Here is a 20503-nt window from a genome sequence, read left to right on the forward strand (position 1 = left end):
TAGCATATTCAAATATTTTATCAAAGGGCTGTATTTCCAGAAAACCATTACATGGTTGTATATTCAGATATGTCAACATTAATATATATTCAGATATAATTACATTTCGTTATGTTCAGATGTTATAACATTTCTGTATGTTCAGATACTATGACATTGTTTTATATATTAAGATATTTTAACATAACTACATATTCAGGCACTACAACAAGGCTGTGTATTTAGATATTATGAAATGACTGTCATTCACATATTGTAACATACATAACTTATATGCAGGTAATATGTAAAAGACGTATATTGTTTATTCAGCTGTCATAACGAAGCGATTCATGGATGCTAACTTAAATATTATGACACAGCCGAATATTAAATAACACTTCTACTACTACTACTACCACTACTACTACCACCACCACCACTACTACTACTACTACTACTACTACTACTACTACTACTACTACTACTACTACTACTACTTTGCATTTGAATTTCATGTTTAGCTACTGTGCCCTCCGCAACCAGCGTTGCATCTAAAGATTGATATCCAGATATTATATGGAGACTGTATATAAGGATATATCACTTGACAGTAGATTCAGGCATTGTGAGGTGACTATAGTTTCATGAAACTTTTATATAACTTGACTTCAGGAGATGGTATACTAGTATTCAGATATAACGAGGAGAATGAACATTCAGACTTATCATATGTTCTACAGAGACGGTTCAGATGATTACAAATGAATGTGTTATCCGAGGATCACAACGTGGCTGTTTATTTGGGCATCACAACGTGGCTGTTTATTTGGGCATCACAACGTGGCTGTTTATTTGGGCATCACAACGTGGCTGTTTATTTGGGCATTACAACGTGGCTGTTTATTTGGGTATCACAACGTGGCTGTTTATTTGGGTATCACAACGTGGCTGTATTATAACGAGAAAATGTATATCCTGAAGTGACCACGAGGTTGTATTTTCAGGTCGACCTATATGAAGAGATACGTTCAGAGAGTATAACAACTTAATATACTCACATTCTACCATGACTGTATGTTCAGATATATCTTTACATGGGTGTATATCAGACACTCTAAAGACATAATTTATTCAGATATTACAACGAGAAAGACAATATTGATATCCTGTAACTTGACTTTTCACATATACTGACGAAAAACTTCAAGGTTTATGAGTTTCCATTCTGTCTGTGTAGGTATTCAACTATCAGTCAAAGTTGTAGCAAATTGCCTTTCTAGATATTGCGACAGAACTACTAATATTTACTGATAAAATTACCAAGCTTATATAGTTATGATCATCATAAAATGATCTTTTCCCATTCTATGAACCTAATAGAAAATCAACAAATTTAGGACCAGCAACACTGAACGCCAAGTTTAAATAATACAACATAACTCTGGGAACAATACTTGAACAATAGAATTGTTTTATTCATTTTTGATTATCAATAAACTTTACAATAAGCAATCGGGTTGTTGAACTTCGTGTGAATCAAAGTTGGCGTGAGAAAGTATATTAAGTTAAAAGCCTCTTCCACATAATCTAAACAAACAGCAGACAGCGATGACGAGGGCGTGTATTTGCGTTGTCTAGGTGGGGGGATACCATGCGCCTGAACCCACTAGGCTGGGAACAAAAGTCTAGAGCTTTCCCTGTGGGTCTTCGCTGACAGCCTCACTCCACCCTGCTCCTCCCCCACCCCCACATCCTGGTATTGATCCCTGTCATTTACGCGACTTCATTGCCAGCTGGATTTAGCGCCAGATTAGGGTGCCGATAATCCACTATTGTGTAAGCCTGTGTATGGGCCTAGATTAGCAGTTTGTCGCCCAGTCGATTCGTCTCCGAGCTCCGCCAGATAACCTCACACGACCTTATTAAAACCTGACTGTAACACATAAAAAGGGTTGAGTCTCTTTTTACACAAGGTCTTATCATTCCACAATTTGGAGGATTTAGGAGATGCACCCCGCGGTCTTTGATCGATTATCGATTAAAAACGATCGATATGTATTGATTGACAGGTGGTATAATTTTTGCAGTGCGTGGAGATGGTGCGAAACTTCAGAGCTCTTGAGAAATGTTCCCTCGGTAGCCTGGCCATCTAAAGACCGGTTGCCTTCAGGTGGCGACGTCCACGGGACCACTGATCAGTAATTACACGTGTTGTATCAGCCAAGTAGTCAGCGTCAACACGGGGGACATGACGGCGCCGTAGGCAACGGCCGTCGGTGAGAGGAGGGTGAGGGTTTGGTCGGAGTGGGGAGGGTGGGGGTTTGGTCGGAGTGAGGAGGGTGAGGGTTTGGTCGGAGTGAAGAGGGTGGTATTTTTGTCGGAGTGAGGAGGGTGAGGGTTTGGTCGGAGTGAGGAGGGTGAGGGTTTGGTCGGAGTGAGGAGGGTGGGGGTTTGGTCGGAGAGAGGAGGGTGGGGGTTTGGTCGGAGTGAGGAGGGTGGGGGTTTGGTCGGAGTGAGGAGGGTGGGGGTTTGATCGGAGTGAGGAGGGTGGGGGTTTGGTCGGAGTGAGGAGGGTGGGGGTTTGGTCGGAGTGAGGAGGGTGAGGGTTTGGTCGGAGTGAGGAGGGTGGGGGTTTGGTCGGAGAGAGGAGGGTGGGGGTTTGGTCGGAGTGAGGAGGGTGAGGGTTTGGTCGGAGTGAGGAGGGTGAGGGTTTGGTCGGAGTGAGGAGGGTGGGGGTTTGGTCGGAGAGAGGAGGGTGAGGGTTGGTCGGAGTGAGGAGGGTGGGGGTTGGGTCGGAGTGAGGAGGGTGGGGGTTTGGTCGGAGAGAGGAGGGTGGGGGTTTGGTCGGAGAGAGGAGGGTGGGGGTTTGGTCGGAGTGAGGAGGGTGGGGGTTCGGTCAGAGTGAGGAGGGTGGGTTTTTTGTCGGAGTGAGGAGGGTGGGTGTTCTGCCAGGAATCTGATGACCAAACGTAGAAAACAAGAACAACACATACATGACCTGATTTTCAAAATGATAGGCATTAAAAACATTTTGATAATTTAATCTGTCGTTATAAAGTATATTTCATATCAAAGGCATACCATTTATGAATACAGCATTAGATGTTGTTGGAAGATATTTATTTACTTTTGATTGTAATAAACAGGTTCTTGATGATTTAAGTTAATATTTTGGAGTCACACGTGTGTGTGTATTATTTTTTATTATCGATATTTGGCCATTATTTTTAAGTTTGAATAATTCATACTGATTTTGCTGCGAATGTCATTATCTGTTATCAAAATATATCGTTCCATGATGACGTTTAATTTTTTGTTGAAACGTTGTAGTGAACATCTCTTGTAGAGGTTTTAGCACCCATGAAAAGACTTCCTGATTTATGTGCAATTTTACAATTTAATTTGAAATCATGCAATAAAATCAAATAATAAATCCAAGCCCTGAAGTTGATTTTATTACATCCAATTCCTCAAATATTCAGTTCGACCGCTGAACACACCCAAACACACCGCAAACTCCGGGGCAAGAAATGAAGGACAACGTCGCGCCATGGCAGCAACAAAAGAACAAAGAAATTCTTACAATACCTCGTAGCGTTATTTTAACATTAATGTAATAGAATTTTAATTTGTAATTCACGTGGAGAATAGATAATGACTACTGATTGCCATCGCGAAATAAAATCGTTAGACAGGAGACTTCACTAGCTGGTCGGGTAACGTTCACGCTTCATAACACTGACGTTGAACGTGCAAAACATGCTTTGTCCTTCCTCCAGACGGAATAGCGCTAAATGCTTATCTGGGGAAACGGGAAGCCTTCCGTGACCTCTCCACGGCTGTGAAGACGTGATCAACAACGTCAGCTACACCCCAACTACTGCAAGGGCGTAACTTTCACCTTGTTTCTTGTGAATATGTCCAAATTACATCGATTTCTGATCTTGCGTGGAACCAGCGTTCATGGCCCTTTCATGTCAGAGAATGGTAAAGTATGCCATTCTTTGACGGATGGCGTTTTCACGGCCGTCCACGTCATAGGGTTCAGTGCAATTAGCTCGGTCCTCACCCTCGTAAATTCAGTCTAAAAAGACCATATCACACCTTTGACATGCCTTCTCGCACCCGCCTCGCAGAATGGTACTTTAGTTACACATACTCCGTCTCGGGTTGATGACAACAGTTAAGTAGCGACCGTAGGTGCTGTCTACATTCTTGATAAGACATTCATTACATCACGTCTAAATGCATTGCCACATCTACTAAGCACTAATGTCTGCTTGCAACGGAAGAGTCGTTATGTGAAGGGGGGTACCTGCCAAGCTATTTACCGACATCAACAAAACCTGTTGCAAGTCGCTATGCAGAGTGAAGAGTACCTTTATTCCCTGCATACGTCCATTACAGTGGCTAAACAATAAAAACTGTCTGCTGTCTGATCGCATTGCGGAACAATCAACTAATTCACAGAACAATATATTGCTCATTGTGGATACAAGGTCGGGCAGTTCTTTGGGAATAAATGAGAGTTTCGCCTTTTGTAAAAGGATTTGCTTACATTCTTCAGAGCTCCGCCTCAGATGCCAGTGTCTGATGCTAGTGTCTGATGCTAGAGCTGATGCCAGTGACTGATGCCAGTGTCTGATGCTAGTGTCTGATGCTAGTGTCTGATGCTAGAGCTGATGCCAGTGACTGATGCCAGTGTCTGATGCTAGTGTCTGATGCTAGTGTCTTATACCAGTGACTGATACCAGTGTCTGATGCCAGTGTCTGATGCCAGTGTCTGATGCCAGTTTCTAATGCCAGTGTCTGATGCCAGTGACTGATGCCAGTGTCTGACGCCAGTGTCTGACGCGATGCCAGTTTCTAATGCCAGTGTCTGATGCCAGTGACTGATGCCAGTGTCTGACGCCAGTGTCTGACGCGATGCCAGTTTCTAATGCCAGTGCCTGATGCCAGTGTCTGACGCCAGTGTCTGACGCCAGTATCTGATGCCAGTTTCTCATGCCAGTGTCTGATGCCAGTGACTGATGCCAGTGTCTGATGCCAGTCTCTGATGCCAGTTTCTAATGCCAGTGTCTGATGCGAAAGACTGATGCCAGTCTCTGACGCCAGTCTCTGATGCCAGTTTCTAATGACAGTCTCTAATGCCAGTGACTGATGCCAGTGTCTGACACCAGTGTCTGACGCCAGTATCTGATGCCAGTAACTGATGCCAGTTTCTAATGCCAGTCTCTAATGCTAGTGACTGATGCCAGTGTCTGACGCCAGTGTCTGATGCCAGTGTCTAATGCCAGTGTCTAATGCCAGTGTCTGATGCCAGTCTCTGTCGCCAGTCTCTGATGCCAGTTTCTAATATCAGTGTCTGATGCCAGTGACTGATGCCATTGTCTGACGCCAGTGTCTGACGCGATGCCAGTTTCTAATGCCAGTGTCTGATGCCAGTGACTGATGCCAGTGTCTGACGCCAGTGTCTGACGCCAGTATCTGATGCCAGTGTCTGATGCTAGTGTCTGATGCCAGTGACTGATGCTAGTGTCACGGGTGTAACTTCTAGTTCAGGTATTACAAACATCATATTTATCGTACATGTTGTTTGTGTCAAATGAACTAGGACATTGCCGTACTTCCTTCCCCAATAAGTCAGTTGTTAAGCTACTCATGACAGAGACTTAGGTCATTGTGGTTCTGTCGTCACCATTGCGTGCATATTGTCCTACCGTTATCGTCTTAATATACACGCGTATGCAGCGAGCAATACAGGTGTAACTGGAAGCAGATAAAGCAATCTGGTATTGTGCACGGATGCGGGATGAGCTTGGAGGAAATGGCATCCTCTCATTTGAGTATTGAGTCGGTTTTTTCTATGTGAGTAGGTACTTCCGATCACCGTGTACTTCTTGATGTAGGTGTAGTGTGTACGTGGTATATATCACATGTGTCGGAATGTTGATATCGTCTATGGCACAGGAGCTACTAATTCCAGGACACAGAGAGAGAGAGAGAGAGAGAGAGAGAGAGAGAGAGAGAGAGAGAGAGAGAGAGAGAGAGAGAGAGAGAGAGAGAGAGAGAGAGAGAGAGAGAGAGAGAGAGAGAGAGAGAGAGAGAGAGAGACCTCACCAAAACAGAAACACAATATGCAGGAACAAACTCAGGAGTTGTATTTGAAAGTTTCCCCTACCAAACCCCACCATTACTGTGCTGTTGTTACTGACATTGGCAACAGTTACAGAAGACAAGACTTTCAATACGCTCTGTAGAAATTTACTAAGGCATCTATTTCAGCGACAAGCAACAAAAGCTCTGCCCATACAGTGAAACCCCCTCTGTGATTAGAGCTGGGGACATCTATACATTCACAAAACATCACCCCGTACACAACACTCCTTAATCCGGACATTGTTAAATATGGACGGCCTTTCTTGAACTGCTGTCTGGATTAACGAAGTTTAACTGTATATACTCGATCTTAAACTAACAATGACAATCATCCCCTTTCACGTCCTTGTATCTGTCTATTTGTTCAAAGACTTTCAAGCAAGATGTTTGGTAAAAAAGAATTTAAAGTAGCCTGTATAAGTATCTCTAGAGTACGTGTTTGTTGACTTGATGAAGATGATGATGGTATTTATGTCCTGCTACAGCTGCTGCATACAGCTGCACAAATACAGCCACCAGCCGTCCACTCCCGGATATACTTGTCTTTCCGAGACTTTCGGAATCCATTTGCAAATAGCACTTCGATTTTACTTGGATAAAAAAAACGATGTCTGTAGAAAACATGATCTTCGACTTGCTTCAAGGTAATATTGGTTGATTGGTTAACATATAATACAGGGCATAATACAGGAATTAACGTTTCATACCAATCTGCTGTAAGGGCATTTCCCGACTGTGTAGCACCTGAACTGCCACTGCACACACAGTTGTCTATGTATAACATAGCTGTATTAGAGTTCTGTTCTGGGAAAACTTACACTGGATAACATAGGAACCCACACCCATACGTCCAGGTCAAATGTTTGTATGTGGAGATCAGGTGTTTCAAGAAGCACCTTACTACGTATTCAGTATCGAAAACAACTGTTTCAAAGTATCATGGTACACCAGTAAACAGGTGAGGAAACAGCCTTCTTACAGTATCATGGTACACCAGTAAACAGGTGATGAAACAGCCTTCTTACAGTATCATGGTACACCAGTAAACAGGTGAGGAAACAGCCTTCTTACAGTATCATGGTACACCAGTAAACAGGTGATGAAACAGCCTTCTTACAGTATCATGGTACACAAGTAAACAGGTGAGGAAACAGCCTTCTTACAGTATTAGAGTACACCAGTAAACAGGTGATGAAACAGCCTTCTTACAGTATCAGAGTACACCAGTAAACAGGTGAGGAAACAGCCTTCTTACAGTATTAGAGTACACCAGTAAACAGGTGTCAAAACAGCCGTTTACAGTATTAGAGTACACCAGTAAACAGGTGAGGAAACAGCCTTCTTACAGTATTAGAGTACACCAGTAAACAGGTGTCGAAACAGCCTTCTTACAGTATCAGAGTACACCAGTAAACAGGTGTCAAAACAGCCGTTTACTGTATTAGAGTACACAAGTAAACAGGTGTCGAAACAGCCGTTTACTGTATCATGGTACACCAGTAAACAGGTGTCGAAACAGCCGTTTACAGTATTAGAGTACACCAGTAAACAGGTGAGGAAACAGCCTTCTTACAGTATCAGAGTACACAAGTAAACAGGTGTCAAAACAGCCGTTTACAGTATTAGAGTACACAAGTAAACAGGTGTCGAAACAGCCGTTTACTGTATTAGAGTACACCAGTAAACAGGTGTCAAAACAGCCGTTTACAGTATTAGAGTACACCAGTAAACAGGTGAGGAAACAGCCTTCTTACAGTATCAGAGTACACCAGTAAACAGGTGTCAAAACAGCCGTTTACAGTATTAGAGTACACAAGTAAACAGGTGTCGAAACAGCCGTTTACTGTATTAGAGTACACCAGTAAACAGGTGTCGAAACAGCCGTTTACGGTATTAGAGTACACCAGTAAACAGGTGAGGAAACAGCCTTCTTACAGTATCAGAGTACACCAGTAAACAGGTGTCAAAACAGCCGTTTACAGTATTAGAGTACACAAGTAAACAGGTGTCGAAACAGCCGTTTACTGTATTAGAGTACACCAGTAAACAGGTGTCGAAACAGCCGTTTACAGTATTAGAGTACACCAGTAAACAGGTGTCGAAAAAGCCGTTTACAGTATTAGAGTACACCAGTAAACAGGTGTCGAAACAGCCTTCTTACAGTATCAGAGTACACCAGTAAACAGGTGTCGAAACAGCCGTTTACAGTATTAGAGTGCACCACTAAACAGGTGTCGAAACAGCCGTTTACAGTATTAGAGTGCACCAGTAAACAGGTGTCGAAACAGCCTTCTTACAGTATCAGAGTACACCAGTAAACAGGTGTCAAAACAGCCGTTTACAGTATTAGAGTACACCAGTAAACAGGTGTCGAAACAGCCGTTTACAGTATTAGAGTACACCAGTAAACAGGTGTCGAAACAGCCTTCTTACAGTATCAGAGTACACCAGTAAACAGGTGTCGAAACAGCCGTTTACAGTATTAGAGTACACCAGTAAACAGATGTCGAAACAGCCGTTTACAGTATTAGAGTGCACCAGTAAACAGGTGTCGAAACAGCCTTCTTACAGTATCAGAGTACACCAGTAAACAGGTGTCAAAACAGCCGTTTACAGTATTAGAGTACACCAGTAAACAGGTGTCGAAACAGCCGTTTACAGTATTAGAGTACACCAGTAAACAGGTGTCGAAACAGCCTTCTTACAGTATCAGAGTACACAAGTAAACAGGTGTCGAAACAGCCGTTTACAGTATTAGAGTACACCACTAAACAGGTGTCGAAACAGCCGTTTACAGTATTAGAGTACACCAGTAAACAGGTGTCGAAACAGCCGTTTACAGTATTAGAGTACACCAGTAAACAGGTGTCGAACACAGTACCACTGTACACCAGTAAACAGGTGTCGAACACAGTACCACTGTACACCAGTAAACAGGTGTCGAACACAGCCGTCTTTATAACACAGTACATCAAACAGGTGTCGGACTCGGTCGAAATTCCTCCCTTCAGCCACGTGTATCCTGCCCTGTTATCCGCGTGTAAGCCCATTAATCCCGTGACGACATTCCCTACATGTGTGGTGTAGCTCTAATCCGCTTAATCCTTCTAATCACAAGCAAATGATGGTTGTCTGCATAACATACCTACTATTGATTAAAATGGCGATATAATCGGCTATAATGATTGAGCGCGCCACCCCGGGGAGCCGCCGGGATCTGAATGTCCATAGTGCCGCCCCGCCTCACTGAACACTCATACACACGTGTAGTTTATACAGCATTACGGCCATTAACTTAATATTTTCATGCTGACATATCGAACGGATAGAACGCCTAGTGAATTTCCAAATAGATGTTAAATTAAATTCATCATCCTTTATACGATTCATTTGGTAGATTTACTCTGCATCGCAATCGTTTCTGCCTGAATGTATATGGCCCCTTCGTAGGACTAGTATAGCGTACGAAACGCTGACATTCGCCGAGGCAGGGATTTCTGGTTTAACGTAAACTACGTAGTATTTGTCGTAGGATGTATTTAGATCTTTGGGATTAATAGTTCCTATAGATTTGCTTGTCCTTTGCCATATCACGGCCAACAAAGCTGGATCATTGTTCATAATCAAATCAACAGGGTTGTAACATGGGTCGTTTTGTCCGACTGAATAATATACAATTGTTTAAAAATTCAAGTATTTGTTCACTTTATATTCTTTGTCACACATACACTTATCGATGCAAACAAACGTTAAACTTACTAGGCGGTCACACACAACTTTCATGTATTGTATAGACACAAGTGTAATGACTCAGACTGAAGATTGATATTTCATATTTAGAAGCATATCTGATAGATGGCGTTAAATATTCAATACCGACAAAGATCGGTCTCAATGCTGTAAAACTACCCCCTGTAGCCCGTGATAGGTGCATTTGTTGTGTCTGTATGACAAACGAGTCGTAGTTGTTCTTCTGAAGAAATGTTAAAACACATTCACGGGTTTGAGATTCGATCAGTGTTTTTGTGATCAGCGTTCAGTCTATACAGGTGACCGGTGACAAGTCATCAGCGTACAGCGTTCAGTCTGTACAGGTGACCGGTGACAAGTCATCAGCGTTCAGTCTGTACAGGTGACCAGTGACAAGTCAATAGCGTTCAGTCTGTACAGGTGACCAGTGACAAGTCATCAGCGTTCAGTCTTTACAGGTGACCGGTGACAAGTCATCAGCGTTCAGTCTGAACAGGTGACCGGTGACAAGTCATCAGCGTTCAGTCTTTACAGGTGACCAGTGACAAGTCATCAGCGTTCAGTCTGTACAGGTGACCAGTGACAAGTCATCAGCGTTCAGTCTTTGCAGGTGACCGGTGACAAGTCATCAGCGTTCAGTCTGTACAGGTGAACAGTGACAAGTCATCAGCGTTCAGTCTTTACAGGTGACCAGTGACAAGTCATCAGCGTTCAGTCTGTACAGGTGACCGGTGACAAGTCATTAACGTCCAGCCGATACAGGTTGACGAATCATTAACGTTAAGGTTGATCAGTGTCCGACGGATATCAGATCTGTTAGCATCTTTTATACATCAATGTAACTATACCCATGGATAATTAAGGTGGATGTAATTTGAATCATTGACAAATATACAGGCTGAATGGCGCTAGCACCTTCATCTATTAGCATCAGATCATGCGGCTTCTAATTTGACCGTTGGGTCAAGGGTAGGTATTATGCAGCTCTTGGTTACAAACCATGCGTCGAGATAGATGCCGATATCCACACCAGACCCTGATCATACACCGTGGAGGATCTCCCACGTCCATTCGTTATCTCCGTGTAACACCTGTCTCGCTCGTTACAAACCAACTACTTCATAGACACTGAAACGTCAAGAGTGGAAGAGTGATAATAGACAAACTATAATTTCATTTCATTTTAGACAATTCGTTTCTATTTAAGTTTAACTTATGTTAACCTATTTGGAGTCTGTTGTTTTACGCAGAACACTCCCATTGAAGCTGCTAATTGGGTGGATTCAGTTAAAGAAAAACGGGGTCGGAAATGGAGGGGTGTTGGGTGCTGCGAGATGTAGGGTGAGCTACTGAATTCCCATAACTCCCCATAACGCGGACAGTAACAGTGATCCGGACCGGGAATCTACCATTAAGGACTTATTGCAATTGGGTAGAAGCAGGGGAGAGGAACTAAGGATGATAGGGAAGGTCACTCCATATTCTTGAATCCTGCCACTCTTCCCCATTCTCCTCCCCCACCCCCTTCCTCCTCACCCCCGTGCCCCCTCATCCCCTCCCTCACCTCTCGCGCCACGAAATAACAAGGAAGTAATCAGACCCCGGAAAAAAGCGCACGACAACTCCCTCAAATTCCAGAAATAGAGTCCGCTAATAAGTGAACTGCAGGCCAAGCAGCCGGGAAGAGCGATCCGCCCACTTAGGCTGTATCTAGCCAGACACTTGTCACTCCACGGGATGACATAGTCTTCAATCTCCAGATTGGCTAGGTAAGGTTTCTATTAAGGGATAAGGATATCAGAGGTTAAGCTAAAACAAGGTGTTGTCGAGATATGCAACTGAGAGTACAACTAAGAAATCCCGGTTTAAATAAGTTAACAAGCTACGTGTTGAACGTCCCTTTTCCCCCGGAGTGAGATCATGCTAATCAAGTACTAGTTTATATAAGGGAGCCAACTTATTTGGTTGTCAACTTTCTGGAATACAGTTTTTGATATTTTCCTGTACAACCAAGACGCCACAGTGACATTCCCTTCATCTGATGTTGATCCATGTCTTAGACTACAAGAACTGGGGACCTGACAAGCCATACATTTAACGGTGGGATATCTGCTACTGACAGCACTAGAGAGATCTTAGGTGTCAGTGAAGGCTGTAGATGTTAGTGAAGATCTTAGATGTCAGTGAAGGTCTTAGATGTCAGTAAAGGTTGTAGATGACAGTGAATGTCTTAGATGTCACTGAAGGTTGTAGGTGTCAATGAATGTCTTAGATGTTAGTGAAGGTTGTAGTTGTCAGTGAAGGTTGTAGTTGTCAGTAAAGGTTGTAGATGTCAGTGAATGTCTTAGATGTCAGTGAAGGTTGTAGGTTTCAGTGAAGGTTGTAGGTGTCAGTGAAGGTTGTATGTGTCAGTGAATGTCTTACACGTCAGTAAAGGTTGTAGGTGTCAGTGAAGGTCTTAGATGTCAGTAAAGGTTGTAGGTGTCAGTGAAGGTTGTAGGTGTCAGTGAAGGTTGTAGTTGTCAGTAAAGGTTGTAGATGTCAGTGAAGGTTGTAGGTGTCAGTGAAGGTTGTAGGTGTCAAGGAAGGTTGTAGTTGTCAGTGAAGGTGTTAGATGTCAGTAAAGGCTGTAGATGTCAGTGAATGCCTTACATGTCAGTAAAGGTTGTAGGTGTCAGTAAAGGTTGTAGTTGTATGTGAAGGTTGTAGGTGTCAATGAATGTCTTAGATGTCAGTAAAGGTTGTAGGTGTCAGTGAAGGTCTTAGATGTCAGTGAAGGCTGTAGATGTCATTGAAGGTTGTAGGTGTCAGTGAGGGTCTTAGATGTCAGTAAAGGTTGTAGTTCTCGGTGAAGGTTGTAGATGTCAGTGAATGACTTTGATGTCAATGAATGTCTTAGATGTCAGTAAATGCCTTAGATGTCAGTGAAAGTTGTAGTTGTCAGTGAAGGTTGTAAATGTCAGTGAATGTCTGAGATGTCAGCGAGGGTCATAGATGTAAGTGAAAGTTGTATGTGTCAGTAAAGGTTGAAGTTTTATGTAAAGGTTGTAGGTGTCAATGAATGTTTTAGATGTCAGTGAAGGTGTTAGATGTCAGTAAAGGTGTTAGATGTCAGTAAAGGTTGTAGGTGTCAGTGAAGGTCTTAGATGTCAGTGAAGGTCTTAGATGTCAGTAAAGATTGTGGGTGTCAGTGAAGGTTGTAGGTGTCAATGAATGTCTTAGATGTTAGTGAAGGTTGTAGTTGTCAGTGAAGGTTGTAGTTGTCAGTAAAGGTTGTAGATGTCAGTGAATGTCTTAGATGTCAGTGAAGGTTGTAGGTTTCAGTGAAGGTTGTAGGTGTCAGTGAAGGTTGTAGGTGTCAGTGAATGTCTTACACGTCAGTAAAGGTTGTAGGTGTCAGTGAAGGTCTTAGATGTCAGTAAAGGTTGTAGGTGTCAGTGAAGGTTGTAGGTGTCAGTGAAGGTTGTAGTTGTCAGTAAAGGTTGTAGATGTCAGTGAAGGTTGTAGGTGTCAGTGAAGGTTGTAGGTGTCAGTGAAGGTTGTAGTTGTCAGTGAAGGTGTTAGATGTCAGTAAAGGCTGTAGATGTCAGTGAATGCCTTACATGTCAGTAAAGGTTGTAGGTGTCAGTAAAGGTTGTAGTTGTATGTGAAGGTTGTAGGTGTCAATGAATGTCTTAGATGTCAGTAAAGGTTGTAGGTGTCAGTGAAGGTCTTAGATGTCAGTGAAGGCTGTAGATGTCATTGAAGGTTGTAGGTGTCAGTGAGGGTCTTAGATGTCAGTAAAGGTTGTAGTTCTCGGTGAAGGTTGTAGATGTCAGTGAATGACTTTGATGTCAATGAATGTCTTAGATGTCAGTAAATGCCTTAGATGTCAGTGAAAGTTGTAGTTGTCAGTGAAGGTTGTAAATGTCAGTGAATGTCTGAGATGTCAGCGAGGGTCATAGATGTAAGTGAAAGTTGTATGTGTCAGTAAAGGTTGAAGTTTTATGTAAAGGTTGTAGGTGTCAATGAATGTCTTAGATGTCAGTGAAGGTGTTAGATGTCAGTAAAGGTGTTAGATGTCAGTAAAGGTTGTAGGTGTCAGTGAAGGTTGTAAATGTCAGTGAATGTCTGAGATGTCAGCGAGGGTCATAGATGTAAGTGAAAGTTGTATGTGTCAGTAAAGGTTGAAGTTTTATGTAAAGGTTGTAGATGTCAGTGAATGTCTTAGATGTCAGTGAAGGTTGTAGATGTCAGTAAAGGTGTTAGATGTCAGTAAAGGTTGTAGGTGTCAGTGAAGGTCTTAGATGTCAGTGAAGGTCTTAGATGTCAGTAAAGATTGTGGGTGTCAGTGAAGGTTGTAGGTGTCAGTGAAGGTCTTAGATGTCAGTGAAGGTCTTAGATGTCAGTAAAGATTGTGGGTGTCAGTGAAGGTTGTAGGTGTCAGTGAAGGTTGTAGTTGTCGGTGAAGGTTGTAGTTGTCAATGAAGGTCTTAGATGTCAGTAAAGATTGTGGGTGTCAGTGAAGGTTGTAGGTGTCAGTGAAGGTCTTAGATGTCAGTGAAGGTTGTAGGTGTCAGTGAAGGTTGTAGGTGTCAGTAAAGGTTGCAGGTGTTAGATGTCAGTAAAGGTTTTAGGTGTCAGTGAGGGTCTTAGATGTCAGTGAAGGTTGTATGTGTCAGTGAAGGTTGTAGATGTCAGTGAAGGTTGTAGGTGTCAGTGAGGGTGTTAGATGTCAGTAAAGGTTTTAGGTGTCAGTGAGGGTCTTAGATGTCAGTGAAGGTTGTATGTGTCAGTGAAGGTTGTAGATGTCAGTGAAGGTTGTAGGTTTCAGTGAAGGTTGTAGGTGTCAGTGAAGGTTGTAGGTGTCAGTAAAGGTTGCAGGTGTTAGATGTCAGTAAAGGTTTTAGGTGTCAGTGAGGGTCTTAGATGTCAGTGAAGGTTGTAGGTGTCAGTAAAGGTTGTAGATGTCAGTAAAGGTTGTAGGTGTCAGTAAAGGTTGTAGATGTCAGTGAAGGTTGTAGGTGTCAGTGAAGGTTGTAGATGTCAGTGAAGGTTGTAGGTGTCAGTAAAGGTTGTAGGTGTCAGTGAAGGTCTTAGATGTCAGTAAAGGTTGTAGTTCTCGGTGAAGGTTGTAGATGTCAGTGAATGACTTTGATGTCAATGAATGTCTTAGATGTCAGTAAATGCCTTAGATGTCAGTGAAAGTTGTAGTTGTCAGTGAAGGTTGTAAATGTCAGTGAATGTCTGAGATGTCAGCGAGGGTCATAGATGTAAGTGAAAGTTGTATGTGTCAGTAAAGGTTGAAGTTTTATGTAAAGTTTGTAGGTGTCAATGAATGTCTTAGATGTCAGTGAAGGTCTTAGATGTCAGTGAAGGTTGTAGATGTCAGTGAAGGTCTTAGATGTCAGTGAAGGTCTTAGATGTCAGTGAAGGTCTTAGATGTCAGTAAAGGTTTTAGGTGTCAGTGAGGGTCTTAGATGTCAGTGAAGGTTGTAGGTGTCAGTAAAGGTTGTAGATGTCAGTAAAGGTTGTAGGTGTCAGTAAAGGTTGTAGATGTCAGTGAAGGTTGTAGGTGTCAGTGAAGGTTGTAGATGTCAGTGAAGGTTGTAGGTGTCAGTAAAGGTTGTAGGTGTCAGTGAAGGTCTTAGATGTCAGTAAAGGTTGTAGTTCTCGGTGAAGGTTGTAGATGTCAGTGAATGACTTTGATGTCAATGAATGTCTTAGATGTCAGTAAATGCCTTAGATGTCAGTGAAAGTTGTAGTTGTCAGTGAAGGTTGTAAATGTCAGTGAATGTCTGAGATGTCAGCGAGGGTCATAGATGTAAGTGAAAGTTGTATGTGTCAGTAAAGGTTGAAGTTTTATGTAAAGTTTGTAGGTGTCAATGAATGTCTTAGATGTCAGTGAAGGTCTTAGATGTCAATGAATGTCTTAGATGTCAGTGAAGGTCTTAGATGTCAGTGAAGGTTGTAGATGTCAGTGAAGGTCTTAGATGTCAGTGAAGGTTGTAGATGTCAGTAAAGGTTGTAGGTGTCAGTGAAGGTCTTAGATGTCAGTGAAGGTTGTAGATGTCAGTAAAGGTTGTAGGTGTCAGTGAAGGTCTTAGATGTTAGTGAAGGTTGTAGATGTCAGTAAAGGTTGTAGGTGTCAGTGAAGGTCTTAGATGTCAGTGAAGGTTGTAGATGTCAGTAAAGGTTGTAGGTGTCAGTGATGTCTTAGATGTCTGTGAAGGTTGTAGGTGTCAAGGAAGGTCGTAGTTGTCTGTGAAGGTTGTAGATGCAGTTAAGGTTTTGGACGGCATTTGAAGGTATTGATGACCACTGAAGGTCTGGAATGTCTTGAATGTCTGTGAATGTCTTGACGGGCAGTCAAAGCTGTGGTTAGCGGCGAATGTCTTGACGGGCAGTCAAAGCTATGGTTAGCGGTGAATGTCTTGACGGGCAGTCAAAGCTATGGTTAGCGGCGAATATCTTGACGGGCAGTCAAAGCTATGGTTAGCGGTGAATGTCTTGACGGGCAGTCAAAGCTGTGGTTAGCGGCGAATGTCTTGACGGGCAGTCAAAGCTGTGGTTGGCGGTTAATGTTTTGACGGGCAGTCAAAGCTGTGGTTAGCGGTGATTGTCTTAGTAGGCAGTCAAGGTTGTGGTTAGCCATGAATGTCATCACTGGCAGTCAGGATCGAGATAGGAGTGTAAGGTTTTAGTTAGCGGTGAGTGTCTTGGCTAACAAGCAAGGTTTTGGCTTGCAGTGATCTAGTAACGGGATCGGCTGACTGGGTTGATGCATGTGATCGTATCCCAATTGCGTGGATCGATGTTCATGATGTCATGATGTTTGTATGGTCCAGAGTCGATTATTTACAGACCGCCGCCATATTGCTGAGTGCAGAATTAAACAACAAACAAACAAACAAAACCAAAATGCATTATCCGATACCACGCCCCTATTTGAAGCAAGTACACGATGACAGTGCATGTCTCCTGAAAAATATGCAGTTGTCGGAACGAGCACTAAACAGAAGGATTTGTAATCAGAAGCACCATGTTTTTCACGGCAATTCCTAAACCTTTGTATTCCCCTTGTGAGTCATGGTGAGTGCGAAATATGTTTGAATATATTAGTGCCCCACGTTGTAGCGTTGTATTATTTCCGATTCGTCTCGCGTGTAGTGAATGACAGATTTAAGCCATTAGAGACCTTTTACCGGAAACTAACCGTCAGTTGTCAGCTAGGCCCGCAGTGTAGACAGTCGTGTAGACATGCAATATACATGTAATGTAGATAGCAAGACGTCACACTTGTACGGTTATCGGTGACCGACGGACTGACAACGATACACAATCTAACTACATGTAATGTACATAGCAAAATGTAACATTTGTAAGGCTGTCAGTGACCGATGAATACACAATCCAACTACGTGTATTGTATACACAACAGCAAGATGTCACATTTGTACGGCTGTCATAGACCGATGAATACACAATCCAACTACATGTATTGTACACACTACAGCAAGATGTCACATTTGTACGGCTTACGGTGAGCAATGAATACACAATCCTACTACATGTATTGTACACACAACAGCAAGATGTCACATTTGTACGGTTGTCAGTGACGGATGAATACACAATCCTACTACATGTATTGTACACACAACAGCAAGATGTCACATTTGTAAGGCTGTCAGTGACCGATAAATACAGAATCCTACTACATGTATTGTACACACTACAGTAAGATGTCACATTTGTAAGGCTGATGGTGAGCGATGAATACACAATCCTACTACATGTATTGTACACACTCCAGCAAGATGTCACATTTGTACGGCTGTCATTGACCGATGAATACACAATCCTACTACATATATTGTACACACTGCAGTGAGATGTCACATTTGTACGGCTGTCATTGACTGATGAATACACAGTCCAACTACACATGTTTTACACACTACAGTAAGATGTGACATTTGTACGGTTGTCATTGACTGATGAATACACAATCCAACTACATGTAATGTACACACTACAGTAAGATGTCACATTTGTACGGCTGACGGTGAGCGATGAAAACAGAATCCTGCTACGTGTATTGTACACACTACAGCAAGATATCACATTTGTATGGTTGTCATTGACAGATGAATACATAATCTGACTACATGTATTGTACACACAACAGCAAGATGTCACATTTGTACGGCTGTCATTGACCGATGAATACACAATCCAACTACATATATTGGACACCATAGTAAGACGTCACATTTGTACGGCTGTCAGTGAAGGATGAACACACACTCCGACTACATGTAATGTACAAACTACAGTAAGATGTCACATTTGTACGGCTGACGGTGAGCGATGAATACAAAATCCTACTTCATGTATTGTACACACTACAGTAAGATGTCACATTTGTATGGTTGTCATTGACAAATGAATACATAATCTGACTACATGTATTGTACACACAACAGCAAGATGTCACATTTGTATGGCTTACGGTGACCGATGAATACACAATCCTACTACATGTATTGTACACACTACAGTAAGATGTCACATTTGTACGGCTGATTGTGAACGATGAATACAAAATCCTACTACATGAATTGCACACACTGCAGTATGATATCACATTTGTATGGCTTACTGTGACCGATGAATACACAATCCTACTACATGTAATGTACAAACTACAGTAAGATGTCACATTTGTATGGCTTACGGTGAGCGATGAATACACAATCCTACTACATGTATTGTACACACTACAGCAAGATGTCACATTTGTACGGTTGTCATTGACCAATTATTACATAATCCTACTTCATGTATTGTACACACTACAGTGAGATGTCACATTTGTACGGTTGTCATTGACCGATTATTACATAATCTTACTTCATGTATTGTACACACTACAGTAAGATGTCACATTTGTACGGTTGTCATTGACCGATTATTACATAATCCTACTTCATGTATTGTACACACTACAGTAAGATGTCACATTTGTACGGTTGTCATTGACCAATTATTACATAATCCTACTTCATGTATTGTACACACTACAGTGAGATGTCACATTTGTACGGTTGTCATTGACCGATTATTACATAATCTTACTTCATGTATTGTACACACAACAGTAAGATGTCACATTTGTACGGTTGTCATTGACCGATTATTACATAATCCTACTTCATGTATTGTACACACTACAGTAAGATGTCATATTTGTACGGTTGTCATTGACCGATTATTACATAATCCTACTTCATGTATTGTACACCCTACAGTATAATGTCACATTTGTACGGTTGTCATTGACCGATTATTACATAATCCTACTACATGTATTGTACACACTACAGTAAGATGTCACATTTGTACGGTTGTCATTGACCGATTATTACATAATCCTACTACATGTATTGTACACACTACAGTGAGATGTCACATTTGTATGTTGTCATTGACCGGTGAATACACAATCCTACTACATGTATTTTACACACTACAGTAAGATGTCACATTTGTACGGCTGACTGTGAGCAATGAATACACAATCCTACTTCATGTATTGTACACACTACAGTAAGATGTGACATTTGTATGGCTGTCATTGACCGATGAATACACAATCCAAGTACACATATTGTACACACTACAGTGAGATGTCACATTTGTACGGCTGTCATTGACCGATGAATACACAGTCCAACTACATGTAATTTACACACTACAGTAAGATGTCACATTTGTACGGCTGTCATTGACCGATGAATACACAATCCAACTACATGTATTGTACACACTACAGTGAGATGTCACAGTTGTACGGCTGACGGTGACCGATAAATGCACAATCCTACTACATATACTGTACAAATAACAGCTAGATGTCATATTTGTAAGGCTTCCATAGACCGATGAATACACAATCTTACTACGTGTATTGTTCACACTGCAGTAAGATGTCACATTTGTAAGGCTGACGGTGACCGATGAATACACAATCCTTCTACATGTATTGTACACACAACAGCAAGATGTCCCGGTGAACGGATGTCGGTGACAAACGTATACACAATGTACCTTTATGTATTGTACACACTCCAGCAAGATATCACATATGTATGGTTGTCATTGACCGATGAATACACAATCCTACTATATGTATTGTACACACTACAATAAGATGTCTCATTTGTACGGCTGTCATTGACCGATGAATACACAATCCAACTACATATATTGGACACACTACAGTAAGATGTTACATTTGTACGGTTGTCAGTGACCGATGAATACACAACCCCACTACATCTATTGTACACACTACAGTAAGATGTCACATTTGTAAGGCGGTCGTTGACCAATGAATACACAATCCTACTATATGTATTGTACACACAACAGTAAGATGTCACATTTGTACGGCTGTCGGTGACTTACGTATACACCTTCCAACTACATGTATTGTACACACTACAGTGAGATGTTACATTTGTACGGTTGTCAGTGACCGATGAATACACAACCCCACTACATCTATTGTACACACTACAGTAAGATGTCACATTTGTAAGGCGGTCGTTGACCAATGAATACACAA

At 42.1% G+C, this 20503-nt stretch overlaps 1 protein-coding gene across 1 annotated transcript; it reads right to left on the reverse strand.

Moving 5' to 3' along the window:
- Positions 1–2184: 2184 nt before the first annotated feature.
- On the reverse strand, positions 2185–3534 carry LOC139443582 (uncharacterized). The gene is made up of 2 exons (XM_071224550.1): positions 3443–3534; positions 2185–2938 (listed from the first exon to the last, which is right to left on the reverse strand). Exons 1-2 carry the CDS (start codon positions 3532–3534, stop codon positions 2185–2187), a joined length of 846 nt encoding a protein of 281 aa, XP_071080651.1.
- Positions 3535–20503: the final 16969 nt, after the last annotated feature.

The sequence above is a fragment of the Haliotis cracherodii genome, unplaced genomic scaffold (genome assembly GCF_022045235.1).
Source record: "Haliotis cracherodii isolate W230 unplaced genomic scaffold, xgHalCrac1.p SCAF_5, whole genome shotgun sequence".
Taxonomy (NCBI): domain Eukaryota; kingdom Metazoa; phylum Mollusca; class Gastropoda; order Lepetellida; family Haliotidae; genus Haliotis; species Haliotis cracherodii.

Excerpts from the sequence above, each read along its gene's own strand:
- LOC139443582 (XM_071224550.1), bottom strand. The coding sequence starts at position 3,534 with ATGGCGCGACGTTGTCCTTCATTTCTTGCCCCGGAGTTTGCGGTGTGT. Across the intron at positions 2,939-3,442 it reads GAATATTTGAGGAATTGGAT|ATTCCTGGCAGAACACCCAC; the intron begins GTAATAAAATCA and ends TTTGGTCATCAG.